Source organism: Denticeps clupeoides, chromosome 1, assembly GCF_900700375.1.
Source record: "Denticeps clupeoides chromosome 1, fDenClu1.1, whole genome shotgun sequence".
Lineage (NCBI taxonomy): Eukaryota > Metazoa > Chordata > Actinopteri > Clupeiformes > Denticipitidae > Denticeps > Denticeps clupeoides.
The window spans coordinates 8,333,046-8,355,594 of NC_041707.1; the positions used below are offsets into that span (position 1 = coordinate 8,333,046).

The window sequence follows — 22,549 nt, forward strand, 5'->3', positions numbered from 1 at the left end:
GAGCATCCCGCTATGTAAAGCTCACCGTATGCAATCATACAACTAACACCAGCCTCTTTTCACAACCACAGAAACTTGTTTGATGCAGGGTTCAATCAGGCAAATTATCACCCAGACTCGGCTCTTTACTGTCAACTGCCACTGTTTACTGGGAGACCCTAAGCCCAGAGTCTCATTCCCCATTTCAATCCAAAATGCAATCCTCTCAACCCCAAATGCCATCCGACACCATGTTCAAAACTTCACAAAACAATAAGCCAGACTCCAATACAACGTTCATCCCATTCCTGGTCCCTACTGCATCATTCCCACCCCATGTCAACATACTCACAGCACTAGAACAGAACTTCTGTTCTAGTTTCTAGTTGATTTCCGATGTGTGGTCCCCACTCGAACATAATTCTCTCACTGTAACACAATTCTCATTCTAACCAGGCTATACCCATATCCAGTGTTGATGCTGGTACTGCGCTAAGTGATGGAAGATCATTCCAGCTGTTGGGGTGGCAAAGCATCGTCACTCAGCTAGCAGTCAGGTAGCAGATGCTTGTCACTTTACACTGGGTGGACGAGGTAAATAGGCTGAAACGAGAATCTTCTCTCAGCCAATATGTGAGGTTTGGAACTATCCGCTGGGTAAATTTATGCCACAATTTGAAGACGTTTTATTCAGTGTGCAACCGTAAGAACCATGGTGGAAAAATTAAACAAACTTTACCAAATGCACAGACTCTCCTGCATCAACCTGCATGCCAGTCGACACACTGGGAACAAACATGAAACCGCAACGAGGGCTCCAACAAAGATCAAAAAGCACACCGCCTTCCATGTCAGTGTCTGCCACCAAATCAGACACAGAGCAAAGACAACCACGCTGGCACAAACACTGAAATCAGAGGAGGGCCTTCAGCCGTAATGGCGCGCGTTTGTCGCGCAGGACACAACAGAGATTTTGTTCGATGTTTTGATTTGCGAGATCAGACCGCGCTTGGCGCGCTTTATACATATTGTGCTCAGGACCTGTGGGACTCGTTCAGCATGATGGGGGCGGGATGTTACAGATGTAAAATAAAAAGAGCTCGGCCAGCGTTTTTATTAATTAGTCTCCTAACTCCCAGCGCTGAACTCAGCCCAGCCAGGCAGACAAAGATGTTTGTATTTCTGAATTATGTATTTGGTATAATGGGGCTTTGCATGAATTGCTGACCAAAAGAGAAAAAGAAATGTTTCTAAAGCCCTTCACTCAAAGCTGCTTTGGAGTTTTCTGCATCTGGAGGTGCATCTAACATTTAAAATGTTGCTTGCATGGAATAAATAAGAAAAAAAAAAAAACATTGTGAGATTAAACATTAGGTATGGGAAGACTGATACTTTATATCAATATGCTGATAGATAATGGGTATATTGGTTCATTTGAACCTGCCTGATCAATATTAAGAAGAGGCAGTCGGGAGAAAGTGCGCCATCTGGTGCTGAGAGCTGGAAAGTGCGCGTTTCAGAAATCCCCGAGTTCCCGTAACCGTGTGAACCGTGATCCTGTTGCAACATCCTCTCTGCTGTCACTGCAGCTGGAATTGATACACTTCTTCTTTTTTAATTCCATTCTTTTATTACTCGTCCCACAAGAAAAGCAATGAACACAAAAGAAGACATCCCATAAAATATAGAATTGTCCTTGTCTGCCTTAACAGCCCTCTCCAGGCACCTTGGGCCGGAATGGAAGTTCCACAAACCTTACTGCCAATCCCCCACCCTCTCCTCAGCACAGATGAACCTCTGGCGGCCAGCGCCGAACAGCAGCCAAACACCTAAGCTCAACCATTCAAGTGTTGTTATGGCAACGTCTAAGTTAACGGCAGCGAATCAGACAGAGTTGCAGATCGATAATGAGAATCCCAGTGCTTCTGTCTCTCCACATATTAAATTACATGTCAGGGCCTCACCTGCACGCCGGGAATAGCCCGCTACAACATGTCTCTTTTTTTTAACTGTCCTCTCAGCTCCCACCTCCGACTAATTGTTCATCTGGGTCTACCCAGGTATGCACGAGAGGGCGAGAAGACGAAAAAAAAGAAAAGAATTTCTTCGCCGCAGAGGAGAGAAATGCAGGCAAGGAAAGAGAGCGGAAGAGAGCGTGATCCTAGCGCAGGAGAGCGGTCGGCACTTCATAAGGTACACTAACACCCACTAACCTTCACCTGAGAGGAGCAGGATGTTTAAGATTTGCATTTGTGGAACGAAGTGTTGTATTTTGGGGGCGGCTGAGAAGATAAAATCCTTTTTCCTGGTGCAACCAAGTCAGTGATTGGGTTTTACCAGGGTCTTAACAAGTAGGTGCATGGAGAAGGAACTGGGAGGCATTTTATACAGTGCGCACACACACACACACACACACATGTTGTGAGGACCTGGAGTAATAACCTTTTTATTTACAGCAGCTTATTCTTTTCTCTTTCTTGAGAAGGGTGTAAAGGTGCCTGCTACCCACAAAATATTAAATGTTCTGGAAAAAAGGCAGCTCTGACTGCGGTCTCTGTCTGTGTAAAATAAAACTGCAAAAATTCCCAAAAAGTGGCTGAAATTGTGCATAAAATAATGTATAATCTACTATTGAATAATGTCATATAACGTTTCCCTACATATATCCAGCAGTTGGTGTGGAGTGGACAACCACATGTGTCCATACAGGTAACAGAGCTGCCTTAAACTCTGACACACCACAGTTCCTGGAAAGCACATCTGCCAGGACGCTTAAGACGGCATGTCAAACTGGAAAGAGGACTGGAGAGGTACTGGATTGCCAGAGAAGACAATTTTCTGGATCTCCTTGGACATAAAACAGTGTGGGGGATACCAGAGGACCGGTGGCAGAGGATTATGGGAAATGGCCTTATGAGCCCCTGAGGTAAAGACAGGCAGAAGGCATGGTCCACATGGTGCTGAAGTCAGTGCTGACGTCAGCCACTGTCTGAAGGCATTGTGACAACTCCTGACAATTCTGCTCAAATTTGACTACTTTTGAAAACCAAATGTTGTCACAGAGACGTTTCACGAAGTGACGAATAAAAGGGCAGGGTGGCAGCGGCAAAGAAATGTCCTCGGCTAAAAGAGCTGAGCCTCAAGCAAAAGCGGACATGAAGTGGACACAGAGGAAACGGGCCATCTGTCCCTCTTGATTGAGCCCACAAATGTCCTCCCTCACTATTCGCCACGCCCCGCCCTGATAACCTCTCTTGTCTTTTCCTTCCTCTCCACGTTATCTGGTGGTGGTGAACAGACCGGCATGAATGGAAATGACCGGTACTTTTACACCTCAGCGGGCGGGGAAGTGCTTATCACCCCGTAAATCAGTAACATGGCTCCTGATTCGTCAGGGATTCTTGTTTGTTAATCACGCCTTGATTAAAGTTGTTATTTCACTGAATCAAAACGGGAGCTGTGGTCGTCCTTCCTTTTATACTGTGCAGCTGATCTGAAGTCATTTGTACACTTTTACGCCTGTCAGGCCGGCTTAGGGACATGACGATGACGGCTGACCTCAGATCAGTTCACTCGCACGGGGCAGCTGGGCAGAGTTTGATCTCTGCTTCTGTATCCGATGACTACAAGCCTGGCTGCTTGTTGCACCTCTCCCCTGTGGAATGAATCGCGTTATTTATTTATTTATTTTTTCTAAGACCATTCACATTGCAAGCAGCCATCTGGCGCTCGCTCACACACACACACACACACACACACACACACACACACACACACTTTCTCACACCAGCAATCATTCTCCCTCCCTCACTCGCTCGCTCACACACACAAACCACAGTCACACACACATTAGCAGACCAAACACTGGGCTCTTTGTGTTCCTGCTGGTTGTAGAATGGCGGGCCGCTGGATGTGAGATTTGGCTGCTGGCTTTGAGGTGAGATGGGTAATGTACCAGGAGATGAATGGGAAGTGAGATTTGATGGATGGGCTTACGTGTGTATGTGTGTGGGGGGGGCAGCCAGCAGGAAGATACTCAACTTTGAGATCATCAGTGAGGTGGACACCCAGCCAAGATTAAGCCCCGCCCACTGCCGTATTTCACCCCACCCTTTGGTTTAAAACAGCTACAGGCTGTGTGTCTAACAGAGAAGCTAGAACTCTCATTGTGTCTCTATCTTTTTCTCCATCTAATTAATTTACGCTAGTGCTTAAACACACACACACACACACACACACACACACACACACACATACGGTTTCCCACCCACAAGAGCCATCTCTTTGGGAGTTGTTATAAGTGGGAATGTGCAACTTTTTTTGTAAATGAACAGTTGGTTCTTTGCCTGCCAAACTGCATAAATTGTTGTGAGATGTCCCGGAAGAGTTTTATTAATTGTAGGTTTTCTGAGAAAAAAAAGAAAGGAAGAAAGAAAAACTTTTGTTTACTTTTGGAAGTGACGCTCCGGTTGTCCGGGAGACTGGCTCAATCCCAGCGTCCTGCAGACACACTGAGGCTGTTAATTGCGGTCAACCTATTCATGCTGACTGTGGAGGGGTGTGTACTTCAGAGCTTCATTAGAGTGTTCTGTCTGTGTGTGTGTGTGTGTGTGTGTGTGTGTGTGTGTGTGTTGGGGAGGGGTGTTCAGCTTCTGGCTCATTCGCTTTGGCACAAAAAGAGCCACCATCACTATAAACAGACCAGAGCGACATTTAGCCCACACCAGAAAAGCCGGCGCTCAACACATTAGCAGATTCTGTCCTGTTACCAAGCAAACATGAGCAAATCAACCATCTGTCTGTTTTACAACATGCAGCTTCGCTCGTGTGATCTCCCCATTCACACTTCTCTGAGCGAGTGTGAAGGCTTGCAGGGTGTGAGTGTGTGTTTATGTCTGTATGCATTTCAAGGCTGATTGCAGTGTTTTTATGTGTTGAAGAAGCTCATGCACAATGAAGTACAGGTGAATGTCGACAGACAGGTGGAGAGATAAACATAAAGAAAGAGTATCATGGATGGAGAAGAAGAACAAACAAAGACAGGCAGAAAGAAAGGGAAAAAGAAGGCGTGCGGAAGGAAGACAGAAAAAGTCAGAGTGACACAACGAGCCACAAACTAAGCAGGAAACGGAAATAAGCAGAAGCAGCAAAAGTGAAAGAGAGACAGACAGAGAGAGAAAGAGAGAGAGACAGACAGAGGAGTGTGAGGCACAAACAGCACATCAAACGCCAGCTGCTCCTGCACTTAGTCGAATTAAACACACACAGTAGCCGATAATGGTAATAATTATGCAATAAACCGTATTTATATACATAATCACGTAAATATAACAAGATTTTTGCAAGTCTAAATTTAGTCCTCAAACTACCCAAAGAATTTTTTTTCTCTCTCTGAGTCTGGAGTATTTATTGTTGAAGTCATTAGCTTCTCACTGTCATTCTAACATGAGACATGGTCATTCAGAATTAGACACATATTTACATGGATGTACAGACATCCTGACATGGCTCTATTAACACCAAATTCGAGAACAATATTTCCACATGTGCATCAACATAAACATTTCTACACACACTGTGGCACAACTCTTGCGAAGACTTGTGCGTGCCTTGTGTGCCTGAGATTCATACATGTTCTGGGATGCATGCTTGAGGGAGTGAATATGGGCTGGGAATATATTTCTCGGGAAGAGAAACTGGAAAAATGTTCAATTTATGAAAGTTTATATTCACTTCTGGATTTGTCAATGAAAAGCCTGAGTTGCTGTGATTTTATTTCTTTATTCTTCTCACACAGTATTAATATTTAACTTAATCACGGTTAACCATTATTTATTCACTACAAGGAACTAAAGGTTTAAAAACTATGGTAGAATTTCTGCCATCAGTAGGCTGGATTGATGTTCAGGGCTGTCCACACAGAATTCATTCAGCTTCTCAGTAAATATCATAGTCTCATCAAAGCGTATCAGAGTGAAATTCAATTTTTTTCAAATTCTTTTCTGGAAATGCTGCAGATTCATATCAGCAATGATGCTGTGCTCTACATCAGAATTCCTTAATTTGGCTGCACAACGGCCAAATTACAGCACAACTAGAACTTCACAGGCTGCTACTCACAATTACCCACAAAGAATCAAAGAAAAGTCTTCCCAACGTATTGAGTCAGTTTGTGGTGCATTTAGCATTAATTACTGTAAATGGGATATAATTGCCACAGTGTAGAATCAAACGGTAGAAGTCGGCCCAGGTAAACTTTAGAATTCATCATTTAAAAGAAAGAAAGAAAGAAAGAAAGAAAGAAAGAAAGGATCGTCGGCAGCGCACAGGTGAATACAGATCTCTCAGTGCACAGCAGGTAAACAAAGCCCCATGGGAACTGTAGTGGTTCTACTCCATTTGTTAAAAAAGAATAAAAAAATAAAAGAAAGATCAAATATTTTGATTCATGATGCATAAAGAGCGTTGACAACGTATAATAAGCACCGGCTTTCAAAAAGTACAACGCCTTTTTTTTTTCTGTTGTGAAAGATCAACATGGAGTAAAAAGCGAATTCTCCTGCAGGGCAGTTATTCCGACTGAAACGCGGGGAATATTTGGGAGCGGATCTTCCTTTGATCAGGGAGGCATCAGAGCACAACCGATTACGCTGAGATTTATTCAGACTGTCAGAAATCACTAAGAGGATACCCAGAGTCAGAGCACACGCTCATGTTTCCACCGCAGAAACCTTTCAAACAAGCTGTGTTCCTGACTGATGTTTCCAAGGCTCATGGGAGGAGCAAAATGCAGAAAAAGGGTTCATTTATTAACACCTCTAAATTGTTTCTTTTTTTTTTTTTTGTGACTTCTTTGAGCACTTGGCCGCCATCAGTTGATAGTCTCAGTTACGACTGAGGTGCGAGTTTATTACCACAGAAACCATTTTTTTTCACCAGGTTCCACAAACAGGGGGATCTGCAGACACTTCCTGCTTTATCGCTTACGGTACGCTATGACTAATGCTGAGGTCAATATGCAAGATGAGAGAAAAGATTAGTTTTGACCTTGCCGGTGACCCCTGCAGTTTGAAGATGAAAAAATGAGCACAGAGGCGTGTGGGTTGGGGGTGCAGGGGTGGTCTCTTGGCTAGCTGTTTCCTGTCATTACATTGTTTCCAGCTCCAAATGTGGTTATTAATTTTATTCCTTTATGATTCACAATCTGCTCTTTTGAAATATGCCATATGCTCAAAGCGATTCGGGGATGATGAGCATCAGAATCTGTACAATAAAATCGAACTAAATGAGGCTGATTTACAGCCCAGGACCCACCCCCCCCCCATGCCCAACTTACACCCACCTCCCTCCATCTCTGTCTCCACCTTGTACTTTGATAAAAAAAATCCTACAGCTTCAGCAAACAACCTCCCAAAAGCTGATATTTTTTTAAAAAATCCTCTTCCACATTATCCTGAATAAAGTTAAATTAATCAATTAAAAAGGTGCAGGTGCGGAAAAAATTGATAACGGACGGGCCGGGCGGTGCATTTTTATTACAGCCGGACAGCCTGCGATCAATTCCGCGGCCAAAAGCAGTTTGTTTTAATCATGAACAAACACAGCAACTTTACACAATGTGGCCAGTTCTTTCTGTCACTAATAAAAATTCAACAGGACGAGGCGCCGGCAGAGACGGTAAAACAGAGACCTGATCGCTATCTGCTCTTCCTCCTTTTGCCGCTGAAGGACAGATATGTGCCACTGGGCCCTCGACTCGCCGCTTCCTGCTCATCCAGACTCGCCGTGTTTATTAAGGAGCGCATCTCTCCATCTTTTATCTTCCACAACCGCTGACTTTTATGAAATTGCAATTCACAGGGTGTGATGAAGCAGCAGGTAATCAGGGCGCACAGTTTTTGGAGACTTTGGGGAGGGTGTCCGTTCTGTGTGTATTGGTGTGTGTGTGTGTGTGTGCATTTGCTCTGTGTATATGTGTGTTTCTGGATCAGTGTGTCTTGTGTCTTCATGTTTTGCAGGTATGTGTGTGTAAGCGTGAGTGTGTGTCTGTGCGTTATCGGTCTGTGTGTGTATGTGTGCGTGTCTGCGTGACGGGTGTGATTCTGTACACCACTGACCTTGTAGAGATGCTGCTGCTGCTCCTCTGACATCAGCAGGTCGTGACTGTCCATCACTATGGACTCCATGTCCAGCAGCCAATCCCAGAGCTCCTGGTACTCTGAGTCGAACTCCAGCAGGCTGCAGAGAAGTGACAGACAGACAGACAGATAAAAGAGAGGCGGGGTGAGTGCGCAGGTATCACTTTAAACACCGTGGCTGAGTGGCAGGACTGAAAACCTCTGTGTTCCAACGTTTCACTGGGGGAATATTTGACAAGCGATGGTAATTACTCCAGGTCCGTTAGCAGTCGAGGAATGTGCGGAGGGAGCCGGTGGGCCGGCGGGGCACACGAGGGATCTTTAACCCGCTCTGTGAGTGACGGTTCCTCAGCCGGGAACGGCTTAATTAAACAAGACTTCACCGCGCCACTCGGCCAGCCTGGCATTGCTGCCCATACATGAAAGAACATCGAATATGCATGAAAGGAACACGGAACGACTGGGAGTGTGTTGCATGCACGCACACACAGAAACACACACATTAGTGTTGGGGGTCTTTGTTAAATTTCGGGCCCCAGCAGGATGGCCCCATGTTTCTAAACATTATCGGGGAAATAGCTGTGAATTTAGACGCCTTTAGACGATTTGACAGCTCAGTCGGCCTGTTGCCGATTTCTCGCCTCATCCCCCCCCCCCCCCCCCCAAAAAAAAAAAAGTCCAGAGAGATTTACACTGAACTCAAAAAAAGAGATTGCATCAAATCTATTAAACGGTGGGGGTGATGGTTCCCTGTTTTATTTCAATTAAATGCAGCAGGAAAAAGTAAACAGCCGCGCAGGACGGCTCAGGTTGCTACACGCCGAACATGAACGAGGATTCTGTCGCGAGGCGTATTCGCATTCCCAAACAGACGCTGATGAAACAAAACAACATTTGGGGTGGTGGTGGTGGTGGTGAGGAGGGGCGTATGAATATTTTACATCTCGCGTGGAAGACACTGATCATAATAAAACAGCAAAGACAGCAAATGAGAAAGAGCGTGATTATATATATATAAGCGTGTGCGGGAAGTGGCCTACGGCATTAAACTCCACATCTACAAATTTCCATACGCTTTTTGTGAGCTAAGCAGACAAATAGATTACAATCTGAGGGGTTTTTTGGTACTTTGACAAAACAAAATGGTTGATCTCTGGATGAAAGCAAACAAGGAAGACGTAAAACAGCCCAAGTCACTTTCCCAAGCTTGTCGAAGTAATAGTAGCAGTAAAATATTATAGCAAGAAACGATTAAGAATCAATCACAATGAATCAATTGGTTCACACCAATTGTGATACAATTAGTTGATTAACTGATCATATTTTTTGCTTAATATGCAATTAATTTGTATAAAATCGTTTACTGACAGTTGTAGTAAATGTCTAAGGGTGGGTAGAATGCATATTATTTAAACCTCCACATGTCCAATTCAAATCAATAAAATCTTCCACTTTATAGTTGTCCCCACTCCTTTCGAAAACGCAGAGAAGGCGGATACATGGCAGACTTTCCTCTGACAGAGAGGGAACGTGGTTCACGGCTGAGGCCCAGGCGGGGTGGACCATCATCTCGGCTGCAAATGGATGCTTCCTCCACCCCCTCCACTTTCAATTCTTTTCAAATCCGGTTAGCATCAATCTGCCCGGCTCCGAGCCGTGCTGCTCTGTCTCATTCATCATCGTAGTGCTGTCGCGGTGAGCTGCCGCCGCCGCGCCATGCTGAGCAATGGCCACGGAAAGGTTGGACGGCTTTCTGACGGCTTGCTCCTCTCGCGGCGCTGAAAGTGACACTCGTGCAGAAAGAGCATGCTAATTTATGGTGTTAATCGCCATCCTGCCTTCATGGCATGGGAACTTCATGGCTTCTTTTTTCTCCCTGCGCTCTACGGTGGAATCTTCCGGATTCCTCGCCAGTGAATGGCAGCTATCTGTGTTTATCAGTTCCAAGGTTGAGGGGTGCAGAGTCCCCGCGCCGGCAGGCCTGAGTGACTGCCGTGATCGCTGGGACAGGCAGTTCCAGCTATAGATTTCGACAGCTCCTCCCCGAAGACACGTTTCCTTGCGGAGGTAAGGGCCAAAGAGTCAAAACAATGAATCCTTGAGCAGGCAAGCCATCATTAAAATTCAAAGGATCATTATAGTTTTCCACAAAATAAATCATTACAACGAGAGGCTTAAAAGGATTAAACGATGCTTGATTCCTCGCCAAGGCAGGGAGTCCAGACTCTGAAGTTCAGACTGGCTCTGCGCAGAGGACAGACAGACATTAACACCTGATATGCCGAGTAATCGCATTTCCCTCTGCGTCTTGCAATTGTGATTTCATAGTGTAGTTATGGTCTGGATAACAACTAATATCACATGGAGTGTCAGTCTGTTCCCTGTAGGTCTTTCTTTCCGTTTCCATGGCATCCATTTCATGACCCTCACTAGTTCATTTCAGCTCCAACTTCTTTAACGTGAAGAGTTGCTGATTAGATGTTGAAAGTGAAAGTGATGACCAGCTCAACCAAAAACACACACGCTTTCCTGAGCATTATTAAATGAACATTATCATTACTTAACAGCAGGTATAAACTTGTTTAGTTTGTTGTTTCACATTATTGTTACCTTATTGTATTTGTTCTATTTTTGACCAATTTGGGTTAATAAAATATTTGGTTCACGACAGTTAGGATGTTAAATGAAATTCTGTGGCAACCCTTCTGGGTGACCAAATTCTGGGGGTTAATCATGACAACAGTCATCTTTGAAACTCTCACACAGTGTGATGGAGACACAACCAGCCATGGTCACCATTCGCCAAAACTCAGTAGAACAACGTGCTGGTTTTACACACAGTGATTTCAATTTGCAGTTTTGAATATGTTTTATTAAGTTGACCTTCATCGACACAGATTGAAATTGACTTGCGCTGTATCCATGGATACCGATGTACATGTGGGGTTGTGTGGCGCGAGTTGTGAGTTTGTAGGTGATATTTCCTGCACCTTAGTTCAGTTTCAGGGGTTGTGCTGGTCCAGCCACATCTCATTCCTTTTAAACATCTGTTTGATTGGCAAGAATCCTAGTTATATATGAATCATATGAATTAAGTGTTTTAGAACTATATAATATACTACTGCACTACTATATAATGCACTACTCAACATCACTAGTGGAAGTGAACTCCATGAGACACTTTTATTTGAGGTCACGTTCCACGAAGATGTGAAGCTATACCTCGTGTGTCATGAAGTTCAATTTGAAAGGAGCATATAATAATACCATGCAATCGACAACTGGGACAGTCTTTTTTGCTCATGGCTGGTTTGGCAGTGGAGCCAGTGGCAGGTTTTGGCGAAAAATAATGCACACACAAAAACAAAGATAGCTGCAAAAAAAAAGTGGGCACCCAAAGGTGGAGTGGTGAGGGCTTACAATCAGGTCAGAACCGCCACGATCATCGCTCCTCCAACTGAATAAATCTACTTAATGAAATGTACTTTGCACAATCGTCTGTTTTCCACAATAGGCGTCTAGAACTAGAACCAGATCCCTTCTGTTTATAGGACACTTTATAGGATTGATCTAAACGAACATATATTTATTATTGCATTATCATTCAGGGGTGGGAACTCCCCTGGGCTTCCCCTTTTTTTGGATGCTGTGCTCTACCTGTTGTTCTTGGGCATCTTTGGCAGCTCCCTGTCCCTCCTGCCATGAATACCGTACTGCTGGCACTGTAGCTTCTGGGTCATCTGATCCAGGGCGTCCTTCTGTGCCTCTCTGTGGCTCTGCTGCACCTCTCCCTGCCAGGGCAGACAATGACAACATTAAAAAGGCTTTTTTTTAATGATCAGGCATAAAAAAGGACAATGATTCAACATGTAGAGTGAGGAAAAGAAGCACCCTCACTGCAGTACTGTACAGCTAAACCCTCTTCAAAAAAAATGACATCGCTTTTGTGAATGGAGATGAGAAAATTGGGTACATTAGCATTGCCCGTGTCTTAAAATGCACGAGGATGGGGCCACTCATTGCCAAATCAAGTAGCCCACCACAGTCGGCCGGACCCCACTCTTATTGCCGCACAATGTAAAAAAACGCCTTGGCATTCCATGTAGGAACCTGCTTTGCCCCATTTTGCAAACGGCCCCATAAAGGTCAAACAATTCCATGAACGCAAGCGGCTCCTCAATCAAAGGCACCCTCGATAATAAACAAGCGAATCAACAAAGAGATGTGTTGCTTTTTCATTCCATTTATTGCGCGCATATCAAAATCCTAATACAGAAGGCAAAAAAAAAAAAAAAAAAGAAAACAGAAGCCCGGCCGCTTTGCTCATTTGGGAGGGATGAAATGAACCTAACTACGAGCTCCAAGAAAATTAGTGAGCGCGAGTGTGTGGCGAGCTCTCTCCTCTCTCCCCCCTCGGAGGAATCAGCTTTCATTTGCCTTCATTTCTGATTCACTCAGCCTGCTCGCCAAAGCCGTGTCGGGATCCTAATTACTCCGTCCCACTGGTGCTGCTTACACACACAATAATGACGAATGCCCACCACAGACAAAAGCAATTTATCCCCGGCCACCTTGAATTTGAGGACGGTGGGTGCAGGGGCCGGCGTTTTCGCCTCCCTACTCATGGGTCACATTGGCCAGTTACTCATATATGTTGTTTAAATGGGGGATTAAGAGGATTATTTCTGATATTACCCCTGAACAGCCCCCCCAGTAATTTTTTAATATGTCCATTTAAACACGATGTACATTGCTCCCCGCTGGGCGGCACATGCAGCGAATATCAATATTATGCACGAATCCCATCCGAATTCGCAGTCCGTGATGTGTGCGTGGCGTAATGAAGAATTGGATCGACAGACAATCCCCCAGCCCCAAAATGGTCCAAGATGGGATTGATGAGGAGCTAGTTCAGCAAGCCAGAAAGCCTGCAAGACTTCCATTTTGCTTCTGTGGCAACTTCACCGTGCCACCCACTCCCCACATTGGGTGCAGGGAAAGGCGCCCACCGTGCCTACAGCTACTTGCAGTCGCCGCTGTGACCTCTCTGTGGAACTGAAGTCCCCCACCGCTCTTGCCAGAAAGCCTTGGCGGAAAAATAACCCCTTGAAGCGAGCGGCGTGGTTTGCTTTTGATTTTCTTTGTGGTTCCTTTTCGGCCTGTTTAAAGTTGCGCTTGTTCAGATGTGCGGACGGGGGGATTGGGAGAGGCGCATCCTGTATTCCTATTTCAAACAGAATCATTCAGACCTGCTCACACACTGTCAAAACACAGCTGCCTTTAAACTGCTAATGTGCACAGGAATCAATATAAATTTTGATCATTTGATGAATACTCAGTTCTGTCTCTGGAGTGTTGGTATGAATATGGTGGGGGTGGGGTATTGAAATCTGCTGAATCAAGGCTTGCTTGGGTTCTTTTTTCGTCTTCGTTTGCTTACATGCCAATCTTCCAATTTCAGGACGGTGGTTGAAACGGACGTCTCATGGGACAGAGTGAGACACATCAGAGGTGCATTTTAAACCACCTGATTTCCCTTCTTCTCCAGCTTCGACCTTACTGTTAATTAAAGCACCCCCATTCATCTGCACAGAAAATTAAATCTATGCTAAATGTCAATAATTTATAAACGTGGCTATAAACAGAGCAAGCTGCCAGAGCCTATTCTTTAATTAATGTCAATACAACCACACTGCCTTAAAGATTTACCCCCAAAATATATATAAATAAATAAATAAAATACAGTCGGGATAAACAATTCATGGTGAGGAAAGTTCTGCTGAGCATATGAATTGAACAGAGTCTCAAGGTGCCTCGGAAAAATGCAGCTGCTTATTTTAAAGGTAGGCAACACAATGTACCGCAGAGGCGTCATGACATTATCTCAGCATAAAAACTCTTCTATATCTTATATATGGCATATACACTTCATAATCAGGCATTAAAGGTGAAAGTAGGGCAAGAACAAAGGAAATTGTGTCAAAAATGGTAATATTACCATAATACGTACATATTTATTGATCCCATAAAGGATAAAGTGTGTGCTTCTGTCCAGTTTATATAACCTATGAAACATTTAAATTATGTAATTGTTCAATATTATAAAGTATATAATATTTACGTATTATGAACTATGTTTAATGTAATTACATTTTTGTGAACAATGTTGTCCAGACTTTTAAAAATACATTTATTCTTATTCTTTACACACCAGCTCCAGACACCCTGTCGATTTATTAAAAAAATTGGATCCTGCTACCCATACTATTCCAAGTTTTCAGGTGCTTTACCTCAAAATGTTCTATTTAAAAGAACAGACTGTAAAAGAACAGACCCCACGGCCTGGTTTTGCTGTTGTAGAATATCTGATTATGATAAATTATAACACCGGCGCATCTGACCTTTATGTATCATCCAGACACTAAACCAGTTCTTTCTGTTTGATATTTGAGTGAAAAAACGCATACCACAACGTCAATAACAGCAAAGCCCAGAAAAGCCGGTTAAGAAGTGGAATATCCACACAGTCAGGAACTCGCAGATGAGATGAACAGGCGGGAAGGGTTACAGACAAGAGGATCCCTGCCCAGCAGATGTTCCACATAAAACACAAGGCAAATAATCAAAACAGGACTGCGCAACGCTTCTCTTTCTGTCTTCCTTCTGAGACCGGGGTGTGGGGGGGTTAGGCAAGAGATGGAGTAAATGAGAAAGAAAAGGAATAATTTTGTGGCTTTGCTGCAAACAAGGATGTGGGACTCGTTTGAGCCATTTGGGGAACAATCTACATTAAGAAGGAGAAATATGTTCCCCTGGTGACCAGTTCCGTGAGGAAAATGGTGGGGAAGGGGGGTTCCAAGGATGCCCCTTAAACTTTAGATGTAAGAAATGAGACGAAACACTGTCTCTGCATATTTTTTTTATCATCTCCTCGGAATACAAGGAAGATTGGAAACGGTGGGAAGTTGTTCACTGTCCCTCGACCCCCTGCAACTTCCCATCAGGGTCGTCCTGGCGTGCTGATGCTCCATCACAGACACCCAGTCCGGAGTTCTAAATGGCAGTGGGACCTATTAGAAGGACTTCAAAATATGTATGCACACTGTGACATCCACAAACAAAACACCACAAAAAACTTCTGATTGAATTTTTTTTAATTTCTTGATAATCGTAATAATCATCAGTTCTGACAAACTGTGAGAAGTTAACTGAAGAATGCTTGGCCCGGTTTTGTATTAAAGACAGTACCCCCTCGCAGGGGCCGTGGAAAACATGAAACTCATTTGAAAACTATTACTTTCAAATCACCAGCAATAAAAGTACGGTTTTAATATGTGGCCAGCTCTCTTGGCATGAATCATGGACTTTATGGCCAAAAATAATGGTTATTATGGCAGAGCGGGTTGACAGGAGCACCCGCCACTCCACATAAGTCTTCTGCGCTTTCAGGACGCAAGATGTCCCTTTTTTTCCCAGGACCAGGGATAATTATTCAGCAGAACGCAGGATTGTGCTCTAAAGCATCTTGTGGACATTTGTTAGTTATTCGGTTTGCTGAGACTTCCAAGTGTGCGTCCCGTATTGTGAGGATGAGCATGGCGCATGTGCTAGAGATTGGACTTTACTTCCGGCAGCCAGTTATATGGACGTCGTATAATCGTCCACAGCGCGTTTGACCTTGATATTAAGGTTGCGGCTCAGGCTGTGGCGTGACAGATCTCAGCGCACCTGCATATGCTCCTGCACCTTTAAGACGTATCTCAGGCGCTTTGAAAGGTTTAGCTCCTGCAACATTTATCAGGGCGTGAAATTAGCAATCGCTAGGAGCTAAATTGCTGCCTCTTATTTAATGTTGTTGCTGAAAGGTGACATTTATTCACTGATCCCTGCGTCCATGAAGTCTAAACAGCCACACACACACCTCACACAGCTTGACAAAGGGCTAAAGGGAGCAGCAGACAACCCGCACATTATGGTCCAGCGAGACCTGAGCTGGTGGAAGGGGGTGTATTGATTGTGCGATCATCCCCAGTTTCATTATAGGCAGGCAATAGTTTAATAATGTGCCTTTTCGGCCGAGGCCAGATGTGGAGTTAACCCAGCGCACAACCACGTACGTCAAGACAGACAAATTCTCCATTAGTCACTGGGGCGGGGTGCTGACACGAGGTGGGCATCCTTATACAGATGCCAAGGCATGATCCACACTCGCGTATGTGTGATCACAACTGTTGAACCACACATACAAATGAATTATAGGTTGCGGAAAAAAAAAATCGAACGAACCCTTCCGCCAAAAAAAAAATATACTCTGCACCTTCACGGTGCCAAAACACAGAGACCCAGCAGCGTATCGACTACTGCATACATAGTCTTGATGTTTCAATTAAATATTTACTGTATTACAGTATGAGCTACATATATAAGTCATATTTCAAAGATTCATAATCCAGTATGACAGCTAAAACAAGCCCTTTTTATAAGTATGAACATAAATAATGAGTCAATGATCAATGTTTTTTATGATCTGACTTTTTACCACAACAAAACCATACAAGTTGCCAATGTCTGACCTATAAAAACCCATTTGTTGGTTTGTCTCAGCTCTGTCCACATAACACACCACTAAACAAGTAAAAACCAACACTAAAGACGCAAAAATTCTCAAACACTCTCATCACATTTCCCATCTTTCAAATGAGTCCTGGAATTAAAGGCATTGGGGGTTGAAATACTTCAGAGAAATCTGTGGCAAAAAAAAAAATCCCCCCATTTCAATTCCACACCACTTTTCAGCAAAGCGAGACGGCATGCACCAAACGGCTTAGATGAAGATATTTTGAAAGCTGAGCCAAGCGCTTCGGGCAGGTGTTACATGAGAATCCATTAATATAGGTAATTAACATTAGCCACCATTTTAATTAACATGCAAACTAATTAAGAAATAATTAAGTAACATAAAAATCTGATCTTAATGCTAAATTGGAGAAAGACGGATATCGGGTGGGGGGGGTACCACTTGGCGCGGCTTCTTTTGAGTCAGGCGGCAGAAATGAACGGCGTTACTGGGTGTCGGATGAAAGCGCGGCTCTGTTTTCAAAGTGAATTGTGGCGGCGGAATAAATCAGCAAACAGGCACAGGATCAGACCGGGCCCTGTTTACTCCCCTCTCGCAGGGCTCTGCTGCTCCGCCGCCTTGCCAAATGCATTAGGAGACGCAACGCAGCCTTTGCTTATTATCATGTGTGTGTAGGTGTGTGTGTGTGTGTGTGTGTGTGTGCGCACTGGCTATCCACAGGTGCTGTGTTTGACTGGCTGCCACTAAAGGACGGGCCCATTTGTTGTGGGATTCCCGTCAGTGTCCACTTGATCCTCCAGCCGTGAAGGGGCCGGGAAATGTCTGGAAGACAATGGACGGCGGTGCTCAGGGTTGCTTAAGGAGCCGGGATAATAGCGCCAAAGTCAAACGAATGTCAGAGGACGGCGCGCTTGGCGGCGTGATTGAAAGAGCGACATTAAAAATGATGTAATGCACCCGCGGAGCATTATTTCCTTAAGGCCGGCTACTTCTTTTATGGAACAATCTGCACAATTATTTTCAGGGCGGCCATTTCCTGCAAATGGCGGGCCCTTTGTATGACATTGGCTGGTCCAGTGGCCGAGGCAGGACAATAAAGCTGGGGCTGACTGAGGGCCGGGAGAGAAAGCGCTGGCATGCAGAGAGCGCTCTTAAATGCTCTTCTTGGCAATCACAGGAGGAAATTGATTTCTGTAATAAGACAAAGAAAGCAATTGTAAAGATCGAAGCATATAGCCGGAACGTAATGCATGGGGCCAAGTTTACTATTTCATTAACAGTGGGGCAAAACTCCCGAACGTTTCGCAATGACAAATGCCCGGGACCATTATGTGCACATTTCAGGTAAGTGCTCTAGGCCAAGTTAAATTCGATTTCTCTGCTCCATTGTATCTCTATTTATTATTTGTTGCATTTGTTCCAGACGGTGGAGGCCGGTGCTGCCGAAATTGCAGCGCATCCTCAGCTCCGCAACTCAGCTGCAATCCCCGAGCTCCGCTGTCCGGAATCCCTCCCCCTTTTTCCTCAGACTCGGAGCCGGGGTTTTAACAAACCGAGAACTCTTGCTCTGTCAAATTCGCACCCGAGCTGTCTGGTTCACTCGCGCTTTCCACCTTGCCTTTGGCACGAAAGTTCTGAGATAAAATAAATGCCCTGTTTACAGATTCCAGGCGGCCTGTCGCGTCATACCTCAAATGAATAACAATGGCGCCGATTCAGGCCCGTCCCCGACTCCGCCCCGCACACACGGCTCACCTGCCGCCGTCCTCCGCAGCACACTGGCCCACTGTCCGGCGATGGCCTCCAGCGGGGGCCGGCGGTGCAGGGGAGAGGCGGGGAGGAGGGGGACGGGGGGGCTTTTTAAATCCCCTCTCTCAGAGCAGACGCCAGGATTGCCAGGGGTTAACAAGCGGGGGGGGGGGGGGGTTTAACCTGGGGTCTGACAGCAGCTAAACGACCCTGACATTGGGCCGCTGCGCTCATTCCCGCCAGTGAGCCACCTTCAAAGTTTCTGTCAGGTAAATGACCTTGTATTTCATTAACTGATAATTAAATGGATTTATTCCACTAACGGTTTTAATTAAAATGCTAGAAATATTGATTACCTCTATCATCTCAACTCCCTCCTCCCCCCAGATGAAAAAAAGGGGTTTTAGGCCTGTTTATTTAGAGAGGAGAGAGAATTAAATTAGATTGAATCTTGGAGAAGCCTAAACAAAGCGCCTTACATTTTCTGCTGCCCAAGCAGAAAAAACAGTTAGCAATTTTTTTTTTTTATGTTTGATTAATTATTTTGAAATATTTTATTATTTATGACTTTTAATTAAAATACAATTTTAAAACACAATTAAGCTGGCGAGTTTAATCCGAGGAGCACTGAAGGCTGCCAATAATGCACTAGTCAGTGAGTTTTAGGTCATTATAAGCAGTGGTGGGGTGGGGCGCTAGTTAACAGAACTGGGTCTGGAAATGGCTTCCCGCTCGTCTTGGGCAGCGCTCTGGAACCGGCGCTATTGGTTCCAACGCATATTGGCTGTTCTGCCTGAAGCAAAGTGCCATCAGAGAGCCGCGATGTTGCAGATACGGCCACAGCAAGGGCCTCGGCGCTTCCTGATGGACCAACTAATTACGCATGAAATCAAATACGAGTTCCGAAGCGTGCTCATAGACAGAAACGGAGGCCGCGGCCCAAATCAAGGTGCTCTCGGAAGAATCCCCCGGCTGCTTATTGCACTGAACTGCCGAAAATGGATTGGGTTGGGGGGAGTCTCACATCAGGGATTTTTTTTTGTTTCTGCACCAAGGAGGCGTAGCAATCCTTACACACGTCACAAAGATTATTGAAAATGCACCGATAACTGAAAATCAAATTAGCTCCCCATTTGCAGCTTAGCACAGATCCATCATCGCCGAGTTTCTCACAAACAAGAAAATTAGATCAGTCGTTCTCATTTATTCTCTTCATGGGTGGTAGGCAAAAGTTAACACGTTTGGGAAAATTAGAAATAATTACAGGGCATTTTGTGTAATTCCACACAATTAAGTATAATTTCATATCAACTGTGTCAAAAATAGAAAGGGTGTTGCCTATTGTGGGGGCGAAATTGTTGTTGATGAATGGTGCTTAGGATGCAGAGCAACAGGCTCGCAGTATAAACAGATGTAACGTGTTGACAAGCGAGGAAGCATGAAGAACTGCCTCAAAAACAAGGGAAGAACATGAGACGGAGAAAAAAGGGCCAAAAAAGAACAACACTGCTGGTGGATTCAGAAACACACACACACACATACTGTTACCCATTTAAATATATTCATTCTTGCACACCTGAGCTGTCAAGCAAAACGAAAATTTGGTGGGAGTGCCGGACGTCCACTCGGCCCGCATTAGGCATTTTGCTGAACTTACATTCATGTCAGACGTTCTGCTTCAGCGTGAATCACTTCATCAGTCGGACTCTCCATGCCCTCCGTACAGCAGGGCGTCGGCTTTCATGTTAGTCAGTTAACCAGATGAATTTGAGGGAAATTGGACAACTGTCAAACAGCTCAATTTCATTTTACATAAATCATACCCAACTCTCCTAAATAACCACAGAGCCTAAATTGTAGGTTATTAATAATATAAAAAATAGGTGCAAAGCTTGCTCTCAAGTGTAAGGTCAACGGCGTCCTCGGGATTTACATGTATGAGCATATGTAAATGAGCAGGGAGGAGCCTGGCGATTGACAGCTCTCACACATTCTGAGAGATGTAAACCTGCACATCATTAAAGAGCTTGTTCCTTCTTGTTGCATCTGTTTATTGTTTATGCAAATCCTAAAACGCTCCATACGTTTCATGTAGCACAGCACTTAGTGGCAGTTCGAAAATAGTGGCCTTCAGGTCATTCTGAGATATCAGCGCTCATTGAAAGCCTCCCGTCCAATCATTATGCAGCCAATGATTAATAACTATGGCAAAATTGTATAAAAAATGTATTCATAAATAAACGATGTATCCTTTTCTTCATTCAATTCGCATAAATGTTTTTTTCTGCTGGTGATTTATTCTAAAAATGGGTTATAATTAAAAAAAAAAAAAATCCCATTAGAATGACAGCACAGACAAGGCCTGGTCATGCAGGCTTGCGCTGGTGGTTTCTGCAGGCACCAGTAACACTGGATCCTTTCATTTGTGTCCTTTTAAGATGCAGCAGAAGGGTGGAGGACGGCTTGCCCTGTTTCACACTAAATCAGATAAATCAGTATCTGTAAATGTCACAACTCTGAGCCATTACTTCAGACGATAGATAGCCGAAGCGCGGCGGAAACAGAGCGTGTGCAGGTTCGGTGTGAAGTCCACACTCGCGAGAGACAGTCAAGGCCACTCCTCCCCCGAATCTCCGGCCGGAGATAAATGCGCCAGTGATGCTGGATATTGCAGTTTTTTGTGACGTGCTTGTTCTTAAAATTCTAGACGTTCTGCTTCTCCTGTAGCACCAGGTGTATACCTATTACATGAAAATATTTCCAAACAATACAATCAATATTTTACGTATGACTTACTGTAAACAATTGACAAAATTACACAAACATTGTTTGTACTTGATTCAGTCAAGTAATGTAATCCTCTGTGGAACTCCAAATGACTTTTTATTTCTATGACAGACATCTCATGTCCATTATTTGTTGAATTTCAGCACCAGCACACACGATGAGCATGATGAGCTGTTAATTAGATGATCTGATCTACCAAGTCTCACCAAGGAAGGTTTGATAGCCATTGCAGAGGACCTTCTATTTAATTTATTTAAAATTTTGAAAAAAATGTGATCAGTAGTGTCTGAAATTAATGTTTAAGTTGAAAGGCAGTCATTACACATTGTCAGCCATGAGGAAACGTCTGACCAGATCCAAGAGGATCGACAGATATGATTGCACAGATACCTGAGGACGTCCTGGTCCTCTTTTATTATGGGTGCAGCCTTGGCTAGTTTTACTTACAGCTATGTTCAAGGACACCATGCTGCAAAGTTACTGTATGAGAGTCGGGACATAAATCAAAAGTATTCCGAGAGACAAGCCACCCTGCATCCATAGAAAAGCTAACATTTATAACTGCCACCATGCCATAATAGCTTTTATGGGCCTGAGCAAAGCAAATGGAAAAAGGACCAGAGATCCTTCCTCTGATGATGGCGCTTTTATGAGGAAAACCCCAAAGTGCTTATCTTCAGATGTGAATAAAATATGGAAGACAGTGAATGCATTTGTCATTCCACACATAAAACAATTCAGTTAATGAAGTTTCCGAAATGCAGAAAAGTACAATTACTAGTAATTTGCATTTATTTCTGCTGGAACTAGAGGACATCCTGCCAAGATGGGCATACATCTGCATCTCCACCTCACTGCACCCTCAGCACTGGGTGCAGGTCAATTGCCGTGACAATTTAGCATTGTCAGTAGAATAAGTAAAAGTGAATTGATTGTCACAGCAACCCTGCCTGATAAAGTGAAAGTGCGTGTTTTAATCATAGTGATGCACACCATGCAAACAACGGAATGTGTCCTCTGCATTTAACCCACCAGCCTTCACTGACGCTCTTCATGCAGAAACGCTTTTAGTCTAGGACTAGGCTTAATCCATGAACAGGAAACTGATCTTACATGTTCAGAGTGTAGGAAGAACCTGAAGAACCTGGAGGAGACGTTAACTAAAGGAGAAGATGTTCATTCCAAGAAAAGGCCGCTACAGAGATATACTGTATCAGACTGCATCCATTTTTCGTACAACACAAATTAGTCACAGAACCAATTGCAAGATTTACTTTACACCTTAGTTTAGGTTAAGAATAGAATAGAATAGTGCTGC

General features: G+C 44.2%; 1 protein-coding gene across 2 annotated transcripts in view; it reads right to left on the minus strand.

Annotated features, from left to right (window-relative positions):
• The window catches only part of akap6 (A kinase (PRKA) anchor protein 6), a 92,034-nt gene that overhangs the window by 29,213 nt on the left and 40,272 nt on the right, over window positions 1-22,549 (minus strand). For both annotated transcript variants that reach the window (XM_028988433.1, XM_028988443.1), the window contains exons 8-9: window positions 11,775-11,908; window positions 8,097-8,217 (exon numbers count right to left, since the gene is read on the minus strand). In XM_028988433.1, coding sequence (XP_028844266.1) covers window positions 8,097-8,217; window positions 11,775-11,908 — 255 coding nt within the window. The remainder of the gene's footprint in view (window positions 1-8,096; window positions 8,218-11,774; window positions 11,909-22,549) is intronic.